The 17,051-nt window shown below is 32.4% G+C and overlaps 2 protein-coding genes across 3 annotated transcripts; one reads left to right on the forward strand and one right to left on the reverse strand.

Moving 5' to 3' along the window:
• Positions 1–413: 413 nt before the first annotated feature.
• Positions 414–3,793, reverse strand: LOC112758137 (SUMO-activating enzyme subunit 1A). Its single transcript, XM_025806735.2, has 10 exons — positions 3,543–3,793; positions 3,399–3,450; positions 3,120–3,315; positions 2,939–3,018; positions 2,715–2,831; positions 2,226–2,276; positions 1,479–1,545; positions 1,197–1,300; positions 1,013–1,117; positions 414–934 (listed from the first exon to the last, which is right to left on the reverse strand). Exons 1-10 carry the CDS (start codon positions 3,629–3,631, stop codon positions 824–826), a joined length of 972 nt encoding a protein of 323 aa, XP_025662520.1. The 5' UTR covers positions 3,632–3,793; the 3' UTR covers positions 414–823.
• A 4,554-nt stretch (positions 3,794–8,347) lies between these two features.
• Positions 8,348–14,364, forward strand: LOC112758138 (aminopeptidase P2). 2 transcript variants are annotated; one of them, XR_003179509.3, is made up of 13 exons: positions 8,348–8,734; positions 8,810–8,935; positions 9,034–9,153; positions 9,610–9,885; positions 10,098–10,270; positions 10,487–10,741; positions 11,150–11,301; positions 11,774–11,964; positions 12,161–12,264; positions 12,369–12,523; positions 13,026–13,118; positions 13,687–13,767; positions 13,905–14,364. XR_003179509.3 is itself a non-coding variant. In XM_025806737.3 (13 exons), exons 1-13 carry the CDS (start codon positions 8,381–8,383, stop codon positions 13,971–13,973), a joined length of 2,154 nt encoding a protein of 717 aa, XP_025662522.1. In that variant the 5' UTR covers positions 8,348–8,380; the 3' UTR covers positions 13,974–14,364. The 2 variants fall into 2 exon arrangements, 1 of the variants encoding a protein (XP_025662522.1); XM_025806737.3 differs by having other exon boundaries at positions 12,161–12,269.
• Positions 14,365–17,051: the final 2,687 nt, after the last annotated feature.

Raw genomic sequence — 17,051 nt, forward strand, 5'->3', positions numbered from 1 at the left:
TATATGAATGAAATTAGATTGGCTGGTTTGTTGAACATCTTTACTTCTAAATAAAATGTTGTGATGGTTTTAGTGAATGATATATTGGCTGGTTTGTTGGAAATTGTTCAAACATATGATTGTGCAAAGTTGTCTAAATTGAATGAAATTAGATTGACTGTTTTGGAGATTTATGCTTGCACAAATAAATTGAATGAAATGACTGCAGGATATGTGTGTCCATGCTAGGCTTCTGCCAAATAAATTGAACTACATTGCATATTAATTCTTATTGCTTATAAATAAAATTAGGGGAGCAGGACATTATTGATGCTAATTAATTCTTATTGCTAGATGGCTGCAATATAGTGTAAGTAAACCAAATGTGGTAGGAAACTATGAGTTTGACAGATTGAGTACTTCAACACTACAAATTCACAAGTAATAGTAGGTTTCACCTAATAATAACAGCTTGGACATGCTTAACAAGTTATAAAATGTTTCACCTAATAAGTACTTGAACATTGTAACTCTTAAATCCACCTAACTAAGTTCCAAAACATCATCTTAGACCACATAATAAGTTTCACAAGATATCACATGAGACAATTAGCACTAATTCTATCTGAGAATGGATCACACTAATGCACTCTTCTGAGAACTCTTAACTGTAAATTGAAAATTAGCCTGAATAAATTTGCAACTAAAAATGTAAATTAATAGTTAACAACAGTCAGAATATTGTTCACTTAAAGGGTCAGTTTCTTGCAGACAGTGTTAACCTTCCCCTCTTAGGATTTGTGGTGTTTCAGTCATAAATTACCAGTATATGTCATATTCACCTTCAAGCATTTGAATTGGAAATGTTCTCTATAATTCCCTTCCCATCAAAAGCATCAAAAAAGAAAAAATTCTTGAGAGGATCTCCTTTCCCAGATATTGCCTTGATAACCTCCTGTGATTGTAAGAATACTCAAATTAGTCAGCTAGAAATATTATGGAAACTTGAAAGAAATATGGTTGAATAAAATACCTGCCCAAGGATTCCCCCAATAATAGCACAGACTGGTGGAAACTCTAGTGTACTTGTTACCAATCTTTCTAGAAGTGTATCAGGTACATGAGATTCATTCAGAGACTGTCAACAGTTCATCACAGAAAAATTAGATGAGCTAATGATCTCCACTACAAAGAGAAAATAAAGTCAAGTAGCATACTTGCTCAGTACAAAGCTCTTTTTTCAACTTCAGAACTCCAGGAAGATCTGCAACAGAAACTTCTCCTGCACTACGGCCTTCAGCCTCTTCAAACTTTTCAATTACTGCAACAGACAATTTGATTTTATTGTTTGATTGTTACCAAGGTTTAATGTCTAAGGAACGAATCAAAGAGGCTAGATACTATTGACTAAACGTTCCAATACTGAACTAATTTAAATAATTTTTGCTTTTATATCATATATATTACTAACAACATATGTTTTTTACAATTTAACACACCTCTCATAGCAAAGTACAGCTTTGATGTTTTCCTAGGAAGTTCCCTCCAAGGTACTGATAATGCTTCCTGCAACAGAAATCAGATAGGAAAACTCAGGAGAATGAAGCATTCAACCACATGCCGGTCATGGTAAAGCATAGCAAGTTATGCAATAAATGTGAAAACTCCCAATAGCATAGGACCGAGACGGAATTGACAAGCATATGCCAAAGTTAGTAAGCATCTTAAAGGCCATTATCTCTTTTTTTTTTTTTCGATTTCTTCCCTCCAAAGCCACAAAAAAAAAAATCCTATAAGGAAATCATAGGTGTAATATGATAAGAGAAATGCTCGAGGATCATCAGAATTTATTGTTTTTAGCCATCACTTTTAGCCATCAATCCAATTCCTTTAGTCTAGTTATCCAACAACATACTTTAACCCACACTTTTAAGCATTAATGGCTAATTGATGGCTAAAAACAATAAATTCTGAGGGCCCTCTAGCATTCCTCATGACAATTCGATACATGATAAGAAGGTTATCGGAGAACACTTGTTTTGCAGCTACTGATATCTTGATAACTATTTTAGGCTCACTTAAGTTAAAATTGAGCACGAGAAGTCACCAAATGGGCATTTGATCAAAGCCATCAATCTAATGCAAGTAAATGCTAATTTAACAAGTACAAATGGAAATTTTTTTAACTCAGTATGAAGAAATGCAAAGAAAGCAATGCAGTAATAAAAAATTTTAAACCAGCATACCTCAAAAGATGGATATCGTAGGTGGCATTCAATAGTTTCCTCCAGTTTTTTCTGCCAAAGAAAAATGAAGCATAAATAAGAATATAACACTGCTTTAGAAGTGAAGAACAGTATCCTCTGGTGTAACACTAGCATTTTCTAGAAATTCTGTAATTGGATGTAATAATCAAACAGTCAACAAACAGCAGTCATACAGGTTTCATTCATCCCAACATACATTTGGTCTAGGTTTTAGTTTCAGTCATTATGATCATATGCTTATGATAGGATATTATGGTATCATCTAATATAGCCAATCCCACCAAGTATGATAAGGTTTAATTGTTGTTATTATTGTTTGTCTATCACCAAATCCAAGACAAAACGCATACAGCCATCTTTTGCCATATAGATCATTTACAAACATAGAAATAAAATATAATGGAACGAAGATAAAATTAAGACTCAGACAGAAAACTAGCTGTGAAACTATATCCGGAAAAGCAATACCTTCGAATACTTATAGTCCTGCAGATCAACAAATATTTCACCACAAGAATCCCTACAGTCAACCGTATAAAATGCTACTCGTTTCGATATCTTGCGGCATTTCTCGTTGGCCAATTTCTACAACAAAGGGATAAATGCAAACAAGAGCATTAATGGCAAATAGAAAAATTGCGTCTGCATAATACTGCAATTACTAATTTAGAATTCTTAAAGACGTACATTACCTTGGCTGGAAGCGAGCAAGAACTGACAACAACAACATCGAAGTTGTTGAAGAATTCTACATCGAAACTTGACAAATCACCTAAAGGCAATGCAAACAAAAGAAAATTATAGCCAGAAAAAGGCAAATAAAAATAAATCAATGCGGAGAGAGTAAGGCAAGAAGCAGGGTTTGAGAAAAACCTTTCTGGACGGAAACACGAACCATAGGATTGAAGTCTTTAAGGGAATCACAACAAAGCTGAGCAAGGGTCTTGCCACCATAGACATTCTCATCCAGAGGGATGAGAAAGTTGGATGAGAAGGCTTCTTCAGAGGCAATCCGATCATCTATTAAGGTAAGACTCCCCACCCCAGCAAGAACAATATTCTTACAAAACTAAACAACAAGAAAACACAAACTCTTCTAAGACACCACCAACATGGAAAAATAATTATTTATTTATTTTGGGGAAGGTTTACCTCCGCTATGGTTCCTTTCATGCCATAGACTAGGACATGAGCTTTGCTCAGTCTGAAATAAAAGCATAACAAAACAGCAGGTAGAGAAATTCAGGGGAGCAGAATTTAAATTAGGTTAACAGAGGAGGAAGGTGAAGAAAGGACCTTCGTTGAGCATCAGCTCCCCAAACGCGAATCTGACGGTCATACAAGGCCGTCTCCTGCGCCGTCAACTCCTCGCCGTCGCCGTCCATTCACACGAGAATGTGAATTGTGGAAAGAGAAGTCAGAATGTTAACCGAAACTCCAACAAGCAACAGCAGTGCTACTGTTGACTACACGCTTCTTCCCCAGAGCGACCAAGTTCGTAATCTTCTTGCTCACTGCCTCACAAGTCACAACAATCTGCCTTCGTTAATTGGGCTTTCCTTGGCCCATTAACGTGAAAAAAAAGGAGTGGAACAGTTTTTGTTAACTATCACAAAAATAATCGTGTGTTAACTACACAAAATAATATATCTAAAAAGGATTAATTACAATTTTGTTTTCTTAAAGATACTCAATTTTTGTTTTCATACAAAAAATTGTCCAAACATTTAACTTGGTTTTAAAATCGTCTCTAAGATTTAAAGTAAAGATAGATCGTGAACAACTATTTATTTTACTTTCTTTATCTTTTTTTTTTCTTTTTCTATTTATAGGAGCAGAAATACTCTTTTTTTTATTTTTTATTTTATAATTTTTTGTTATAAATAATTTAGTCTAAAATTTTAAAATTTAAATAAAAAAATAATTTTAAAATTTGATTTTAAATTTTATACACGATTTTGTATAAAAAAAAAAGTTATAGACGAAAAAATTTTTCAGCTATATAAAATTTATCCTTGCAAAAAGCCAAAAAACTATTGCTTTACGGTACATTACAATCCATTTACGTATTTATAAAAACAAAAGGTTTACGCTTGGTTAGATGGCTAAATCTTTTGATCATTTCATTTTCGAGAATGTTCTTGGAAAATGATTTTGTGAGCGAGGCATCCCACTTTATTTTTATTTCAAAATGGTCAAGGGTGTCTGGAATTTTTTAATGTAGACTAACATAAATCAATAGCACATTTATCAAATTGTCATAATTTTTTTTTTCTTTCTATTTTACAAATAAAAAATCATTGCAAAATCCACAAGCTAAAATAATCCACGGGCCGAAAATCCAGATGCAAAGAAAGTCGCCATTTCCTTATGTCTGATGGCCAACAACTCAAAATTAAAATTACACAAAAAATTCATTGGCAAAAGAAGCAACCCTCTCAAAACACTTATATGTTACAGCTAAAAGCTAATACAACAGAGCATGTATACGAGAAAAGAATTGAGAAGCTAAGGTTGCATTTGCCACAAAATGGCCAAGCCTTAATTATAATTACATGAAAGAATTTTGGCCTGGCTTCTACTATTATCGAACAATTATAAAAGATTTAGTGCCAGTCCTGGGACATTTTTATTATGAATTGTAATTGTCTAATTATTTGCGGGCTCAATATGATGGAGGTCTGACCCATAATTGGACAAGAGGAGACCCTTTTCTAAGTTCTAACCACAAGAAGGCAAGGACCACAGTAAATGCAAAAAGAAAAGGAAAGTGACCAAAACTTAAACTAAGACATCATGAAAGAAGATTTGGCATATTTAAAAAATCGAATTATCAACTATAATGGTAAAAATTTTCCATCATCTATAAACTTTAATTCCATTCAAATGTGTTCTGATAACTTTTATTTTAGTGAATCAATGAGGATCATAAATCCCAAAAAAACAAAAACAATCAAGATCCTCTCAATTTGAGAGATCCAAACAAATTAAAAGATAAAGTTGACATAAAATTAGAAAGAAAAAAAATCTAAATTGTGTTGAATATAATAAATTGTTTTGGAGGAGATATCCATCTAATAAGACATTCTTGTTCCGAAACATTCTGCACTTCTCTAATGATGTAATTTCTCACGTCTTTTTCGATAAAATTTAACTCGCGGTGAGCCCTGGCTACTGCAACAAATGATTGGAAAGTTTTACTAAGTCTGATACCGACTTCCTCGTTATTCTCTATTGTACGACGCACGGACATGCTTATTTTCTTGTGCTGTTTGAGTATCTGTGCTTGATCTGAACAGCAAGGATGTGAATGATGCAACACGACCTTCGAAATGATCCAAACACCAACATCCTTCAATACGTATATATAAATTTTTGCAGGACAATTTAAACTAGCTGTGGAATTTGTCTTCTCGGTTGGAGATATTTTAGATTTTCATTTTTCCTCTCTGCTACATGTAATCAATTGGTTCTTAATTTCGTTTCCCTTCTTATTTGTGCTCCGAACTCTTGTAGAAAAACCTGCAGTCTTCGCATAGTCCTTGTAAAATTTTGCAGCATCTTCAAGGGTGTTAAAAGTTATTCCAATTTTGAGAACAAACTGGTCATCAACAACACAGAAGGGCTGCAAAATACACCATGTTAAAAACAAGGATATACTATAGAGTTTCTACACGTCATAAAACACAACAATTCAACTAAAATACATCCAAATATTTCTGATCTACACCCGAACTACAACAACTCAACTAAAATATTCAGAAAAGTCATAAACTGTAAATACACCCAAATAGTTCTGATCTACACTCGAACGTCTGAAATAAAATGCACAAAATTAATCAAAACTAGTACATTAGATTCAATTAACAGTCAATGTTCACGCATTAATTTCATAGTCAATGTTCACGCATTATTCAGCTAGACAATCATAAACGACTAACTGCATCAAATTCAGATTCAATAATTAATTGAAACTAAATCACACCTCAGGAACTTCATTTGATTGAAATTCAAAATTCACTTCGTCCTGGTTCAGCTGACAATCTGAAGTTGAATCATCCATTATCTTTAAAACGATTTTAAAGTTTGATTTCAAAAACCATGAAAATTGAGAAAACAAAGCAAAAAAACAGAGAGAGAAATACACGTAAATGACGAAGAAGAAACCAGTGAAAAACACACGTAAACAACAAATGAAAAGGTAAAGAGAAACGCACGAACGAGATCAAACAAAGAAGGCAAGAAATTCAAAAAAAGAAACGAAATCCTTTAAGAAAATGAAGTTATATATTCGCGCGTTAATTGATTTAAAAGCCTGTTAAGGAGACGCGTGAAACACACATACTACAATAAATGCGTTTGAGGATAAAGAACTTGTAAGACTTGTAAATGTTAATCGCTTGTATGCCAAGATTATTCGAAAGAGTATATATGTTTTCGTTTAAGAGTCAATGCTACATGCCTGTATTGACGATTTTTTCATACATAAAGGTCTTTAGTGAAACTTGCAAGAAAGAGAAATTGACATATAATTATATGAGTAGAAAATTATTTTCAACTAAGAAATATTTAAATATTGACGAATGACTATTCTAATTATAGATGAGTAAATAGCTAAAATCGTCTCTGAAAGATATTTTGATTTTCATTTTGGTCCTCAAAAGAAAAAGTTAATCGAAATCGTCCCCAAAAGATATACAATTGGTCACGTTAGTCCTTCCGTCAGTTGGATGATGACGTGGGGCTAATGTCATGTGTCACAAGATGATTGGTTGACGTGTCAGCTCAGTGACACTTGGCATGCCACGTGTTAGGTCAGTGACACGTGGCATGCCACGTGGCAGTTGACATGTAAAAAAGTTATTTATAATCAAAATAGTCCTTGAAAGTTCAGACGTAAGTCATTTTCATCCTTGAAATTTTAAAAGTTAATCAAATTAGTCCTTATATAATTTTTTATATTTTTTCTTGATAATATTAAATTTAAAATATTTTTTGATACTACTAATTTTAATAGAAATGTAATTGACAATCAAAAAATTAGTAATTGTATCTTTTCTTCTTAAAATTCTTTTTAATAAAATTATCTCTCTCCTTTAATTGTTGTCAACATGTCTCTTATTCTTTTCTATTCAAAAACATTTTTCTTACATTATTACATTTTACTGGAATATATATATATAATCAAAATTGAAATGTAGGTATTTGTTAACCTAAACAAAGTTATATGCTCAATATCAAAATTTATGTATGTTAACTTAAATGAAAGTAATACCGTAGTGAAAAAAAAAGATGTATAAATTTTTATTAACTTTGTTTAGGTTAAGATACATAAATTTTGATTTTGAGCATATAACTTTGTTTAGGTTAACAAATACATACATTTCAATTTTGAGTATATATATTCCAGCAAAATGTAATAATGTAAGAAAAAAGTTTTAGAATTGAAAAGAATAAGAGAGATTTTGACAAGAATTAAAGGAGAGAGATAATTTTATTAAAAAAAATTTTAAGAAGAAAAGATACAATTACAAATTTTTTTATTGTCAATTACATTTCTATTAAAATTAGTAGTATCAAAAAATATTTAAAATTTAATATTATAAAAAAATAAAAAAATTATATAAAGACTAATTTGATTAATTTTTAAAATTTCAGGGATGAAAATGACTTACGTCTAAACTTTCAAGAACTATTTTGATTATAAATAACTTTTTTACATGTCAACTGCCACGTGGCATGCCAGGTGTCACTGACCTGACACGTGGCATACCATATGTCACTGAGCTGACACGTCAACCAATCATCTTATGACACATGGCATTAGCCCCCACGTCATCATATGCCACGTGGCACTTAACGTGACACGTCATCATCCAACTGACGGAAGGACTAACGTGACCAATCGTATATCGTTCGGGGACGATTTCGATTAACTTTATCTTTCGAGGACCAAAATAAAGATAGGGATATTTTTCAGGAACGATTTTGGCTATTTACTCAATTATAGATGGTATAAATTAATTCAATACTGACCTTTTAAATAATTTTATTAAAATAATTGAATTTTTAATAAATATTAGCATTTTATTTGGAATTTTGGATAAAATGAATGAAGGGAATTGGTGGTATTTATGGTGTTGAGTCTCGGAATCGGAAATGGAAATCAATCAGCAATGCAGCGACTCCTCCTTGCCTCAACCCACCCACTCCTCCTTCCGACTCCTCTCTCCGCCTTCTCATGCCGCCAAATTCGCAGGGTTCTCCCACAATCTAGGACTGCGAAACCCCCTTCCTTCTCTGTTTGCAATTGCAGCAGCAACTCCTCCACCTTCAAAGTGAAGACCTCTTCTGAGCTCAGAAACACAAAAGCCTCTTCGTCCACTGATTCCCAACCGGACCCTAAGCTCACCGCTCTCCGCCGCCTCTTCTCCAACCCCGGAATCGCCATCGACGCTTACATCATCCCTTCTCACGATGCTCATCAGGTATCCCTATTGCTAACCCTTCATTCCAAACACAATTGAATTCATTCCGTGGTTTCATCCCTTTTTCATCTTTAGAGCGAGTTCATTGCCGAATGTTACATGAGGAGAGCGTACATATCAGGCTTTACCGGTAGCGCCGGAACTGCCGTTGTTATCAAGGACAAAGCTGCTCTTTGGACTGATGGCAGATATTTTCTTCAGGTTCCTCAATTCATTCGCTCTCGTTGTATCTAACGGTTCTCAATTATGGTCTTCGCACAAAGAAATAATCACCTTGTTCTTTCACTCTGTTGTTTTAGGCAGAGAAGCAACTGACCTCCAGCTGGATTCTCATGCGAGCCGGAAACCCGGGAGTTCCCACCACCAGCCAATGGCTCAACGATGTCCTTCCTCCCGGCGGCAGAGTCGGCATTGATCCTGTCAGTACCTTTATCATTTCAATAGAATTTGCAGAGAAAAACAAGAGGGGAGGTAGTTAGGGTGAAGAAGGGGATTGAGGCAAAGCAGAGAGCTTGCCATTTCTGATTAAATAGAATGAAAGATCTCAAATGCTCTAGCTACAATTAGTGAGATATATAACTAGCTAATTAACTAAATGAACTAACTAAATAATCACTGAACTAATCTCTAACTAACTATGCCAACTAGAAGTAGTTTATTCACCATCTTCAACTAACAGTGCCAACTTGCTATAAATATCTACCAACCGTTAACTACACTAAAACTCAATAACACTTAGCTCATGGAGTTGATATAAATAGTTGATGACCTAAATCCTAGACATTCTTTTAATTGTACCCTTTTTTAGATTGCAAGCACGTTTCGTTATTTTGGTGCCTGATATATCATTTTCTTCTATAATGTTAAGGAAGCAGTTTCTTTTTACCTCGGATGCTGCGGAAGAACTTAAGCAGGTCATCTCCTACAATAACCATGAGCTTGTCTACTTATACAATTCAAATCTTGTTGATGAAATATGGAAAGATAATAGGCCACAGCCTCCAAATAAGCCAGTTAGAGTGCATGACTTGAAGTATGCTGGTTTGGATGTATCATCGAAATTGTCAAACTTGAGGACAGAACTTGCTGGTGCTGGTTCTTCGGCTATTGTCATCTCCATGCTTGATGAAATTGCGTGGTTGTTGAACTTGGTAATGTATCTCGGTGGCTTCTTTAGCTAGATGTATTGATAGTCGTTTATGTACGATCTCATGACCTTGTAAACCTTCTTCTAATTCATATTGTTTTGAGTATAACGTAACTAGCTAATTCGATTTATTCTATTCTTTATTTTTGTTTCCGGCATTGTTCAATGTTAATGTTGCAATCAGTGAGAGTAACTATTTACGTTTTTCTTTTGAAGAGAGGCAGTGACATTCCACATTCACCTGTTGTGTATGCATACTTGATTGTGGAAATTGATGGTGCAAAACTATTTATAGATGATTCAAAAGTCACTGAAGAGGTGAGTGATCACTTGAAGAAAGCAGGTGTAGAGTTGAGGCCATATAGTTCAATCATATCTGAAATTGAAAGGTAATTGCCGAGAGTCTTTTTTTTTCTTCCTCTTCCAACGACCCTCCAATTACATTTTTATAATGGAAATGATGTCTAAGAATATTATTGTAGATGACCCAGGATTGTTTTCTAACTGTAAATAGTAGCTTTCATTCTGCCAAATGTCCATACATATTTGTTTTGCTCGTAAGAGCAGCACATCTTTGGGAACTAAGCTTGATTGTGTTTTGCTAGTTTGGCAGCACAGGGTGCTGCCCTTTGGCTGGACACTTCTTCTGTTAATGCTGCTATTGTGAATGCGTACAAAGCTGCCTGCGACAGATATGGTCAGAACCATGAGAAGAAACACAAAACTAGGACACAAGGTTTTGATGGATCCAACGAGCAATTGAATGGACCCACTACCCTACACAGATGCTCCCCTGTTTCTCTGGCAAAGGCTATAAAGAATGAACAAGAGTTAGAAGGAATGAAAAGTTGTCATTTAAGGTTGCCATATCTTATCTCGGTGATAACGAATAGTTGATGCTCTTGCATGTTAACATAGATCTCTATATTTTGTTCATATTTTTTAAATCAGAGTTATTGTAAATAGAATGCCTTGGATAAGCTACGTGATGCACTCTCTGTAATTGAAAATTTCTGTCTGTATTTTGGGAAAATCATCATTGAAGAACTTTAAGTGGTTAACTTTTTTTTTTTAATTTGTTGGGGGGCGGGGGGTGATGCCTTATTGTCCATTTTTACTGTGCAAATTTGGTTTTCACGTGTTAATATATTCGTATTTATTTAAACAAAAAACATGTTGCTACCCTTGTAAATATTAGATACTCTTGAATTTGTGTTAAAACTCACATGTAGGAGTTAACATTCAGCACAAATGCATATTATTTACAGGGATGCTGCTGCCATTTGCCAGTTCTGGGACTGGCTAGAGACAGAAATTTCTAACAATAGGACATTAACAGAAGTAGATGTTTCAGACAAACTCCTCCAGTTTCGTTCAAAACAAGTTGGTTTTTTGGATACCAGCTTCGACACCATAAGTGGTACAGTGATAGATTAACATCTGATTTATTGATTGTTATACTAACATGAAAAGATATGTTGCTATAGTTTTTCCACAAATTTCATTTAGTTCAGCAAAAATTACAAAAGCTTAGTGGGGAGAGGGGGAAAAATTATTTATTTACTTATTTTTCAGAAGCTGTTTTTAGCTTGTTGAGAAGTTAATTTTTTTTAATTATAGGTTTTAGCTTTATTTTGAAAACTCGCCTGGGTTTTTCGCTTAATTCATGTATGTTAAATTTTTCTTTTTTTTTTTTTCCATTTTAGTAAAGAACAAGTTTCTTAAAATTTATTGTAGAAAAAGAAAATGAACTAATTCCATGCCAAAAGAATGTATTTCTATCAAAAGATGTTCATTATTCCTCCTTAGTAAGCATATGTACTGGCATTTTTCCAGTTTTCTTCTTTTGTCCACTTTGTGCTGATCTGTAATGTGTTTATATCATGGGTTAGGCTCTGGTCCCAATGGCGCTATCATACACTACAGACCAGAACCAGAGAGTTGTAGTATTGTAGATGCGAATAAGTTATTCTTATTGGATAGTGGTGCTCAATATGTTGATGGGACAACCGATATAACACGAACAGTTCATTTTGGGGAGCCTACATCAAGAGAGAAAGAATGTTTCACCCGAGTTTTGCAGGTATATCGCTTTTATGTTTCTTATTGAGTTTATTTCTGCATTTTGTTTATTGAGAATAAGGTATACCTCATATATTAATGTGTCAATAATGCAAATCCACACGTTTTTCAAGTCTATGTATAATGTCCTTGTTATTAACATTCAACAACTCTCGTTGGCAATTGATCTTAAATAATTATCTTAACCCTTATGTCAGGGTCATATAGCTCTTGATCAGTTGGTTTTCCCAGAAAATACCCCTGGTTTTGTGATGGATGCATTTGCCCGTTCTTCTCTTTGGAAAGTTGGACTTGACTACAGGCATGGTATATTTCCAATTCTGTTGGAGGTCTGTTATTTATTTATTTTAAACCAAATGGATTTAGTGATTGATTGAGCACTACTGCTTAACCATGATCTATTAGGGACTGGGCATGGTGTAGGAGCAGCATTGAATGTTCATGAAGGCCCTCAAAGTATTAGTTATCGCTATGGAAATTTGACCCCTTTAGTAAATGGCATGATTGTTAGCAATGAGCCTGGCTATTATGAAGACCATGCTTTTGGTATTCGGATTGAGGTAATATTTTCTTAAGCTATCTCACATTTTCTGAGTTTGAACTTTAGCTTCAGGTTTTCTTGTTTGTATTTGTGACAACTGATTTGTTTAGGTATTGCTGTAGGTGTATTAATTTAATCCCCTTTAAAAATCTCACCCTTTGCACATAATATAAAGTACATTGATGTAAAGTGTATTTGGAATCTCTGAAGAGAATCTTAAGTCTCTACTCTCGAGATTAATTGAAGCTCGGTTGACATTTCCATGTCATGCCCAAACCTATGGTCTGTACTGGCACAGTCAGACAACTAAGATAGAGGATTTGAATACCTGGGATTTTCATAATGCACAATATTCATGGCATCCCTTATTAATGAAAAGAAAATGACTGGATAGTGTCCTACTTGATCATCACATATATTCATCATTATGTTTTTCCTTATGCTCTGCATAACTGTTAAAATAGCATTTTGTCAATGCTCTATCCTGGCTTGTGTGGTGACGACACTCTTTTTGCTTGCAGAATCTTCTGTATGTGAGAAGCGCAGAGACACCAAATCGTTTTGGAGGTATTGAATACCTGGGATTTGAAAAACTGACTTATGTACCCATTCAGGTATGCCTGTTGGTCATGACTGATATAATTGTCTTCTTTTTTTCTTTTCGTGACTTATGGAAGCTCCGTTGTTGTTAATCATAAAACCGGGGATATTTCTATTGTGCAGAAGGCAGTAAAGTAGCCTATCTCGTGTAAAAGTTGGATCTTAAACTATCATGTTTCTGAAATAAATGAATTAATTTCCAAGTCATGGAGGTCCGTGAGGTTTATATGATGGTTGGAACTCCATTGTAATGATGTTTTACCAAATAACATGAAACATTATGAGGCATATTAATGCTTAAAATGCAAGCCTAGCAGAAATTCTATTCAGAAATTCTAACTGATCTATTTGCAGATAGTATTCTTGGCAAATACATAATTCATTTGAACTGACCACATATCCCATTTTGAAACTTGTTTATTTTTTAGATATACTTCAGGAATCATGAGGATCTAGAATGTTATTGCTTTCAGTTTTAGTTCAATCTTCTCAGTTTCTAGTGAACTTTAATGTGTCTTGTTCTGAGCTATAGATATTATATATTATTCTCACACTAGTTTTTAACAATGATGTATCTTGCAGATTAAATTGCTTGATTTGTCCCTGCTATCAGCTGCAGAGATTGATTGGCTTAACAACTACCACTCACAAGTCTGGGAAAAGGTATAATATTTGTGGTTGACCCTTTTGAGACAGTCTGCAATATCATGTATAGGCAATCCATGCAATGCAAGATTATTCCTTTTGTAACTACACTTAATTTCTATTTTGTATGATTGGATGTTTCATAACGCTTTCAGGTGTCGCGATTGCTGGATGGCTCTGCTCGACAGTGGCTTTGGGACAACACAAGGCCTATTATGCGATGAGACTTGACAGAAGCTAATGGATTTTCATGTTAAGGTCCCATGCCACTCGTGCTTCAGGTTCACATTCTGGCGTATTCTTACTCCTTTCTCCTTTGTCTCTAATCAATCTGCATAATTCATATAGCAAACTATGTGTATAATAAAAGAGTGAGAATTAGAGGCTGTAGATATCTCAAGTCAACTCCAGATCATATTCATTGGATTTTAGTTGGGTAAGACGAGCAATTTAGCCATTTGCGGTTGCAACTCAGCAGTTACAATTTTATATTCTTTATATAGATTTCTTTTTACAATACTCTTATTGAATCGAACATCATCATTTATCAACACTTTGTATTTGAAGAAGAAACTTTGAATGGAATAATTAAAATAACTTATCATTGTTATCTAATGACTAATGGTGTGTGTTGGCTTTGGTCTTTAGATGGGTTTATCCAAACACATTCTAATCTACTTTGGCCGCAAATGAAGAAATGATTTTCTGTGTCATAATTATCAATATTTTGCCATTTTGGTTTTGTTCATATTTCTATGGATCCTTTAATGAGTTAAATCATATAATGATCTCAGAGAAATTTTGGCATTCGAAGTTGATTGCATGTTGTTTATGTTGGTGGCATATGTACTGGTTGGCATTTGACATTTTTAATATAATAAAGATAGGGTAAAGTACTAAATTGGTCCCTATGTTTGGGCGTAATTCTGATTTAGTCCTTAAGGTTTAAAGTGTCCTATTTGAATCCAAAAAAGTTTCATTTAGCATCAATTTAGTTCCACAGTGAGGTCAAACTTAAATAATTAACGGAATGTCCTACATAATAACAGTTACAAGAACAAAATCAATAATCTGGAGAACAAGTACAAGTTCCAAAGGCACAAAATCAACCGTTTATGCATCAATACATTTATTTATCATTCTCTTTAGTTCTATAGAAAATATTTTATTTATATTATAAGAAAAATAATAAATAAATGTATTGATGCATCAACGGTTGATTTTGTACCTCTGGAGCTTGTACATGTTCTCCAGATTATCGATTTTGTTCTTGTACTGTTATTATGTAGGACATTTCGTTAATTATTTAACTTTGACCTCATTGTAGGACTAAAATGATGCTAAATGAAACATTTTAAAATTCAAATAGAACACTTTAAATCTTAAAGATCAAAACAAAATTACGTCCAAACATAGGAGACCAATTTAGTACTTTACCCATAGAGATATTGTTGACCTCGGCGGATATCCGACAAAAATGTAAAAATACATAGAACAAAACTTATGAATTATGATAGTATAGGTCCACTACTATTAATAATATGTTAAAAGAGAGGTAAAAGTAGATTTTAGATTCATTTTTAGTTTTTTAGATTTTTAACATGATGCGTTTTTATTCCTCTTTTTTCATATGTCTTATTATTTATTTTTTACACCTTAATGTCCCATTAAATTTATCAGACGTTATAAAGAATAAAATTAATGTCAATTCTATCATAAAATCCCATTAAAATTATGAAATGTTATACCTAATAAAGGTCTCACTAAAATCAATGTAAATTCCACTTTAAGTTCCTATTAAAATTATGAAACGTTACACTTAATAAAATTCAATATACAAGAAAAAATTAATTTATTGTTAAGATCACACTAAAATGATCAAATGTTATAAGAAATAAAAAATAAACGTATAAATTCTTTTAAGCTTCTACTAAAGTTAGGATAACTAATTTATTTTAAATGCAATCAATTGTAATATTAGTTTTAAAAAGTAATTAATGAATTTTTAAATATAATTAAAAATAACATAATTATATATTATATAATCAGATATTACAACGGTCACTTTAACGATAACAAACAAAGATCAATATAAATACATGTACATCTAAATACATATATTTAATTTCTTTTATGTAATCAAATATTACAACGGTAATTATAACGGTCGTTTTAATGGTTACAAATAATAATTTCTATCTTTGTATTATGCTATAGAATTTTTATTGTATTTTTATCTTTTCATTATAATCTATCTTTATATAATATTATAGGATTCATTTTTAACCTTAATTTTTTATATTCTCTTACCCTTTATTTTTATATAGGTTATACTATTGTTTTCAATGTTAATGTTAATTCTTTTTAATAGGTACAAATTTAGTTCAAAACTAATTTCTTCGCTTCTCCTTTCATACTCATCACTCATTCTTATATTTACTATATAAATCAACATTCATTTTACATATTTTTTTTTATCTCCTCTCATATAATCTCATACCTCTTTCTCTTTCTCGTTATCTCTCTCAATTCTTGCTAATTTTTTGCACAACTAGAATTTGGTTAATAGCCATAGTTTTTATTTTTATTTTTTTTAATTTACTAAACGTATATATTAGATGATTGTGTGATTGTATTAATTAGTTTTTTTTATTTCTTTGTGTAATTGTATTCATGAGTTATGTATTATCTTTGTCGCTTATATATCACTTCTTTTTCCTTTCAAAAATTTAAATTTTTAATATCATTTAATTGTAATAATATCGTTGAAAATACATGTTGTCATGATTCATGAAAAATAAAATAAAAAAATTAGATATCATTTTTTATTATCAAAACATTAATAATATTCATACTTGTATTTTATCTAATAGTTTTATCATTGTACTATAGTATTTAAATATAAACTAAAAAAGATAAAAAAAATAAACAAAATTAACTATTTAAAAAATAAAAAATAATTATATGAAATCAAGTGAAAAAACTTCAATCAAATTTTTTATTATTTATTATAATATATTAAAAAAGAGCACAAAGTAGTTTCACAATTATTCTTAAACATTTGATTTTACTCTCTATTACCACATAAGATTTTTTTTTTCTCTAGGTGACATAACCTTCTATCTTGCATTATGACATAGGATTCTCATGTTACTTTTATCTCATCATAATAACCCGTCTTTTTATAATATTATAGGATTCGTTCTTAATATTAACTTTTCATATTTTTTTTACCCTTTATTTTTATGTAGGTTACACTATTACTTTCAATGTTAATGTTAATTCTTTTTAATAGGTATAAA

This window comes from Arachis hypogaea, chromosome 16 (genome assembly GCF_003086295.3).
Source record: "Arachis hypogaea cultivar Tifrunner chromosome 16, arahy.Tifrunner.gnm2.J5K5, whole genome shotgun sequence".
In the NCBI taxonomy this organism is placed as follows: Eukaryota; Viridiplantae; Streptophyta; class Magnoliopsida; order Fabales; family Fabaceae; genus Arachis; species Arachis hypogaea.

Excerpts from the sequence above, each read along its gene's own strand:
- LOC112758137 (XM_025806735.2), bottom strand. The coding sequence starts at position 3,631 with ATGGACGGCGACGGCGAGGAGTTGACGGCGCAGGAGACGGCCTTGTAT. Across the intron at positions 3,316-3,398 it reads TGAAAGGAACCATAGCGGAG|TTTTGTAAGAATATTGTTCT; the intron begins GTAAACCTTCCC and ends CTTGTTGTTTAG. Across the intron at positions 935-1,012 it reads TTGGGGGAATCCTTGGGCAG|GAGGTTATCAAGGCAATATC; the intron begins GTATTTTATTCA and ends TTACAATCACAG.
- LOC112758138 (XM_025806737.3), top strand. The coding sequence starts at position 8,381 with ATGGTGTTGAGTCTCGGAATCGGAAATGGAAATCAATCAGCAATGCAG. Across the intron at positions 9,886-10,097 it reads TTGCGTGGTTGTTGAACTTG|AGAGGCAGTGACATTCCACA; the intron begins GTAATGTATCTC and ends TTTCTTTTGAAG. Across the intron at positions 11,965-12,160 it reads GTTTCACCCGAGTTTTGCAG|GGTCATATAGCTCTTGATCA; the intron begins GTATATCGCTTT and ends CCCTTATGTCAG.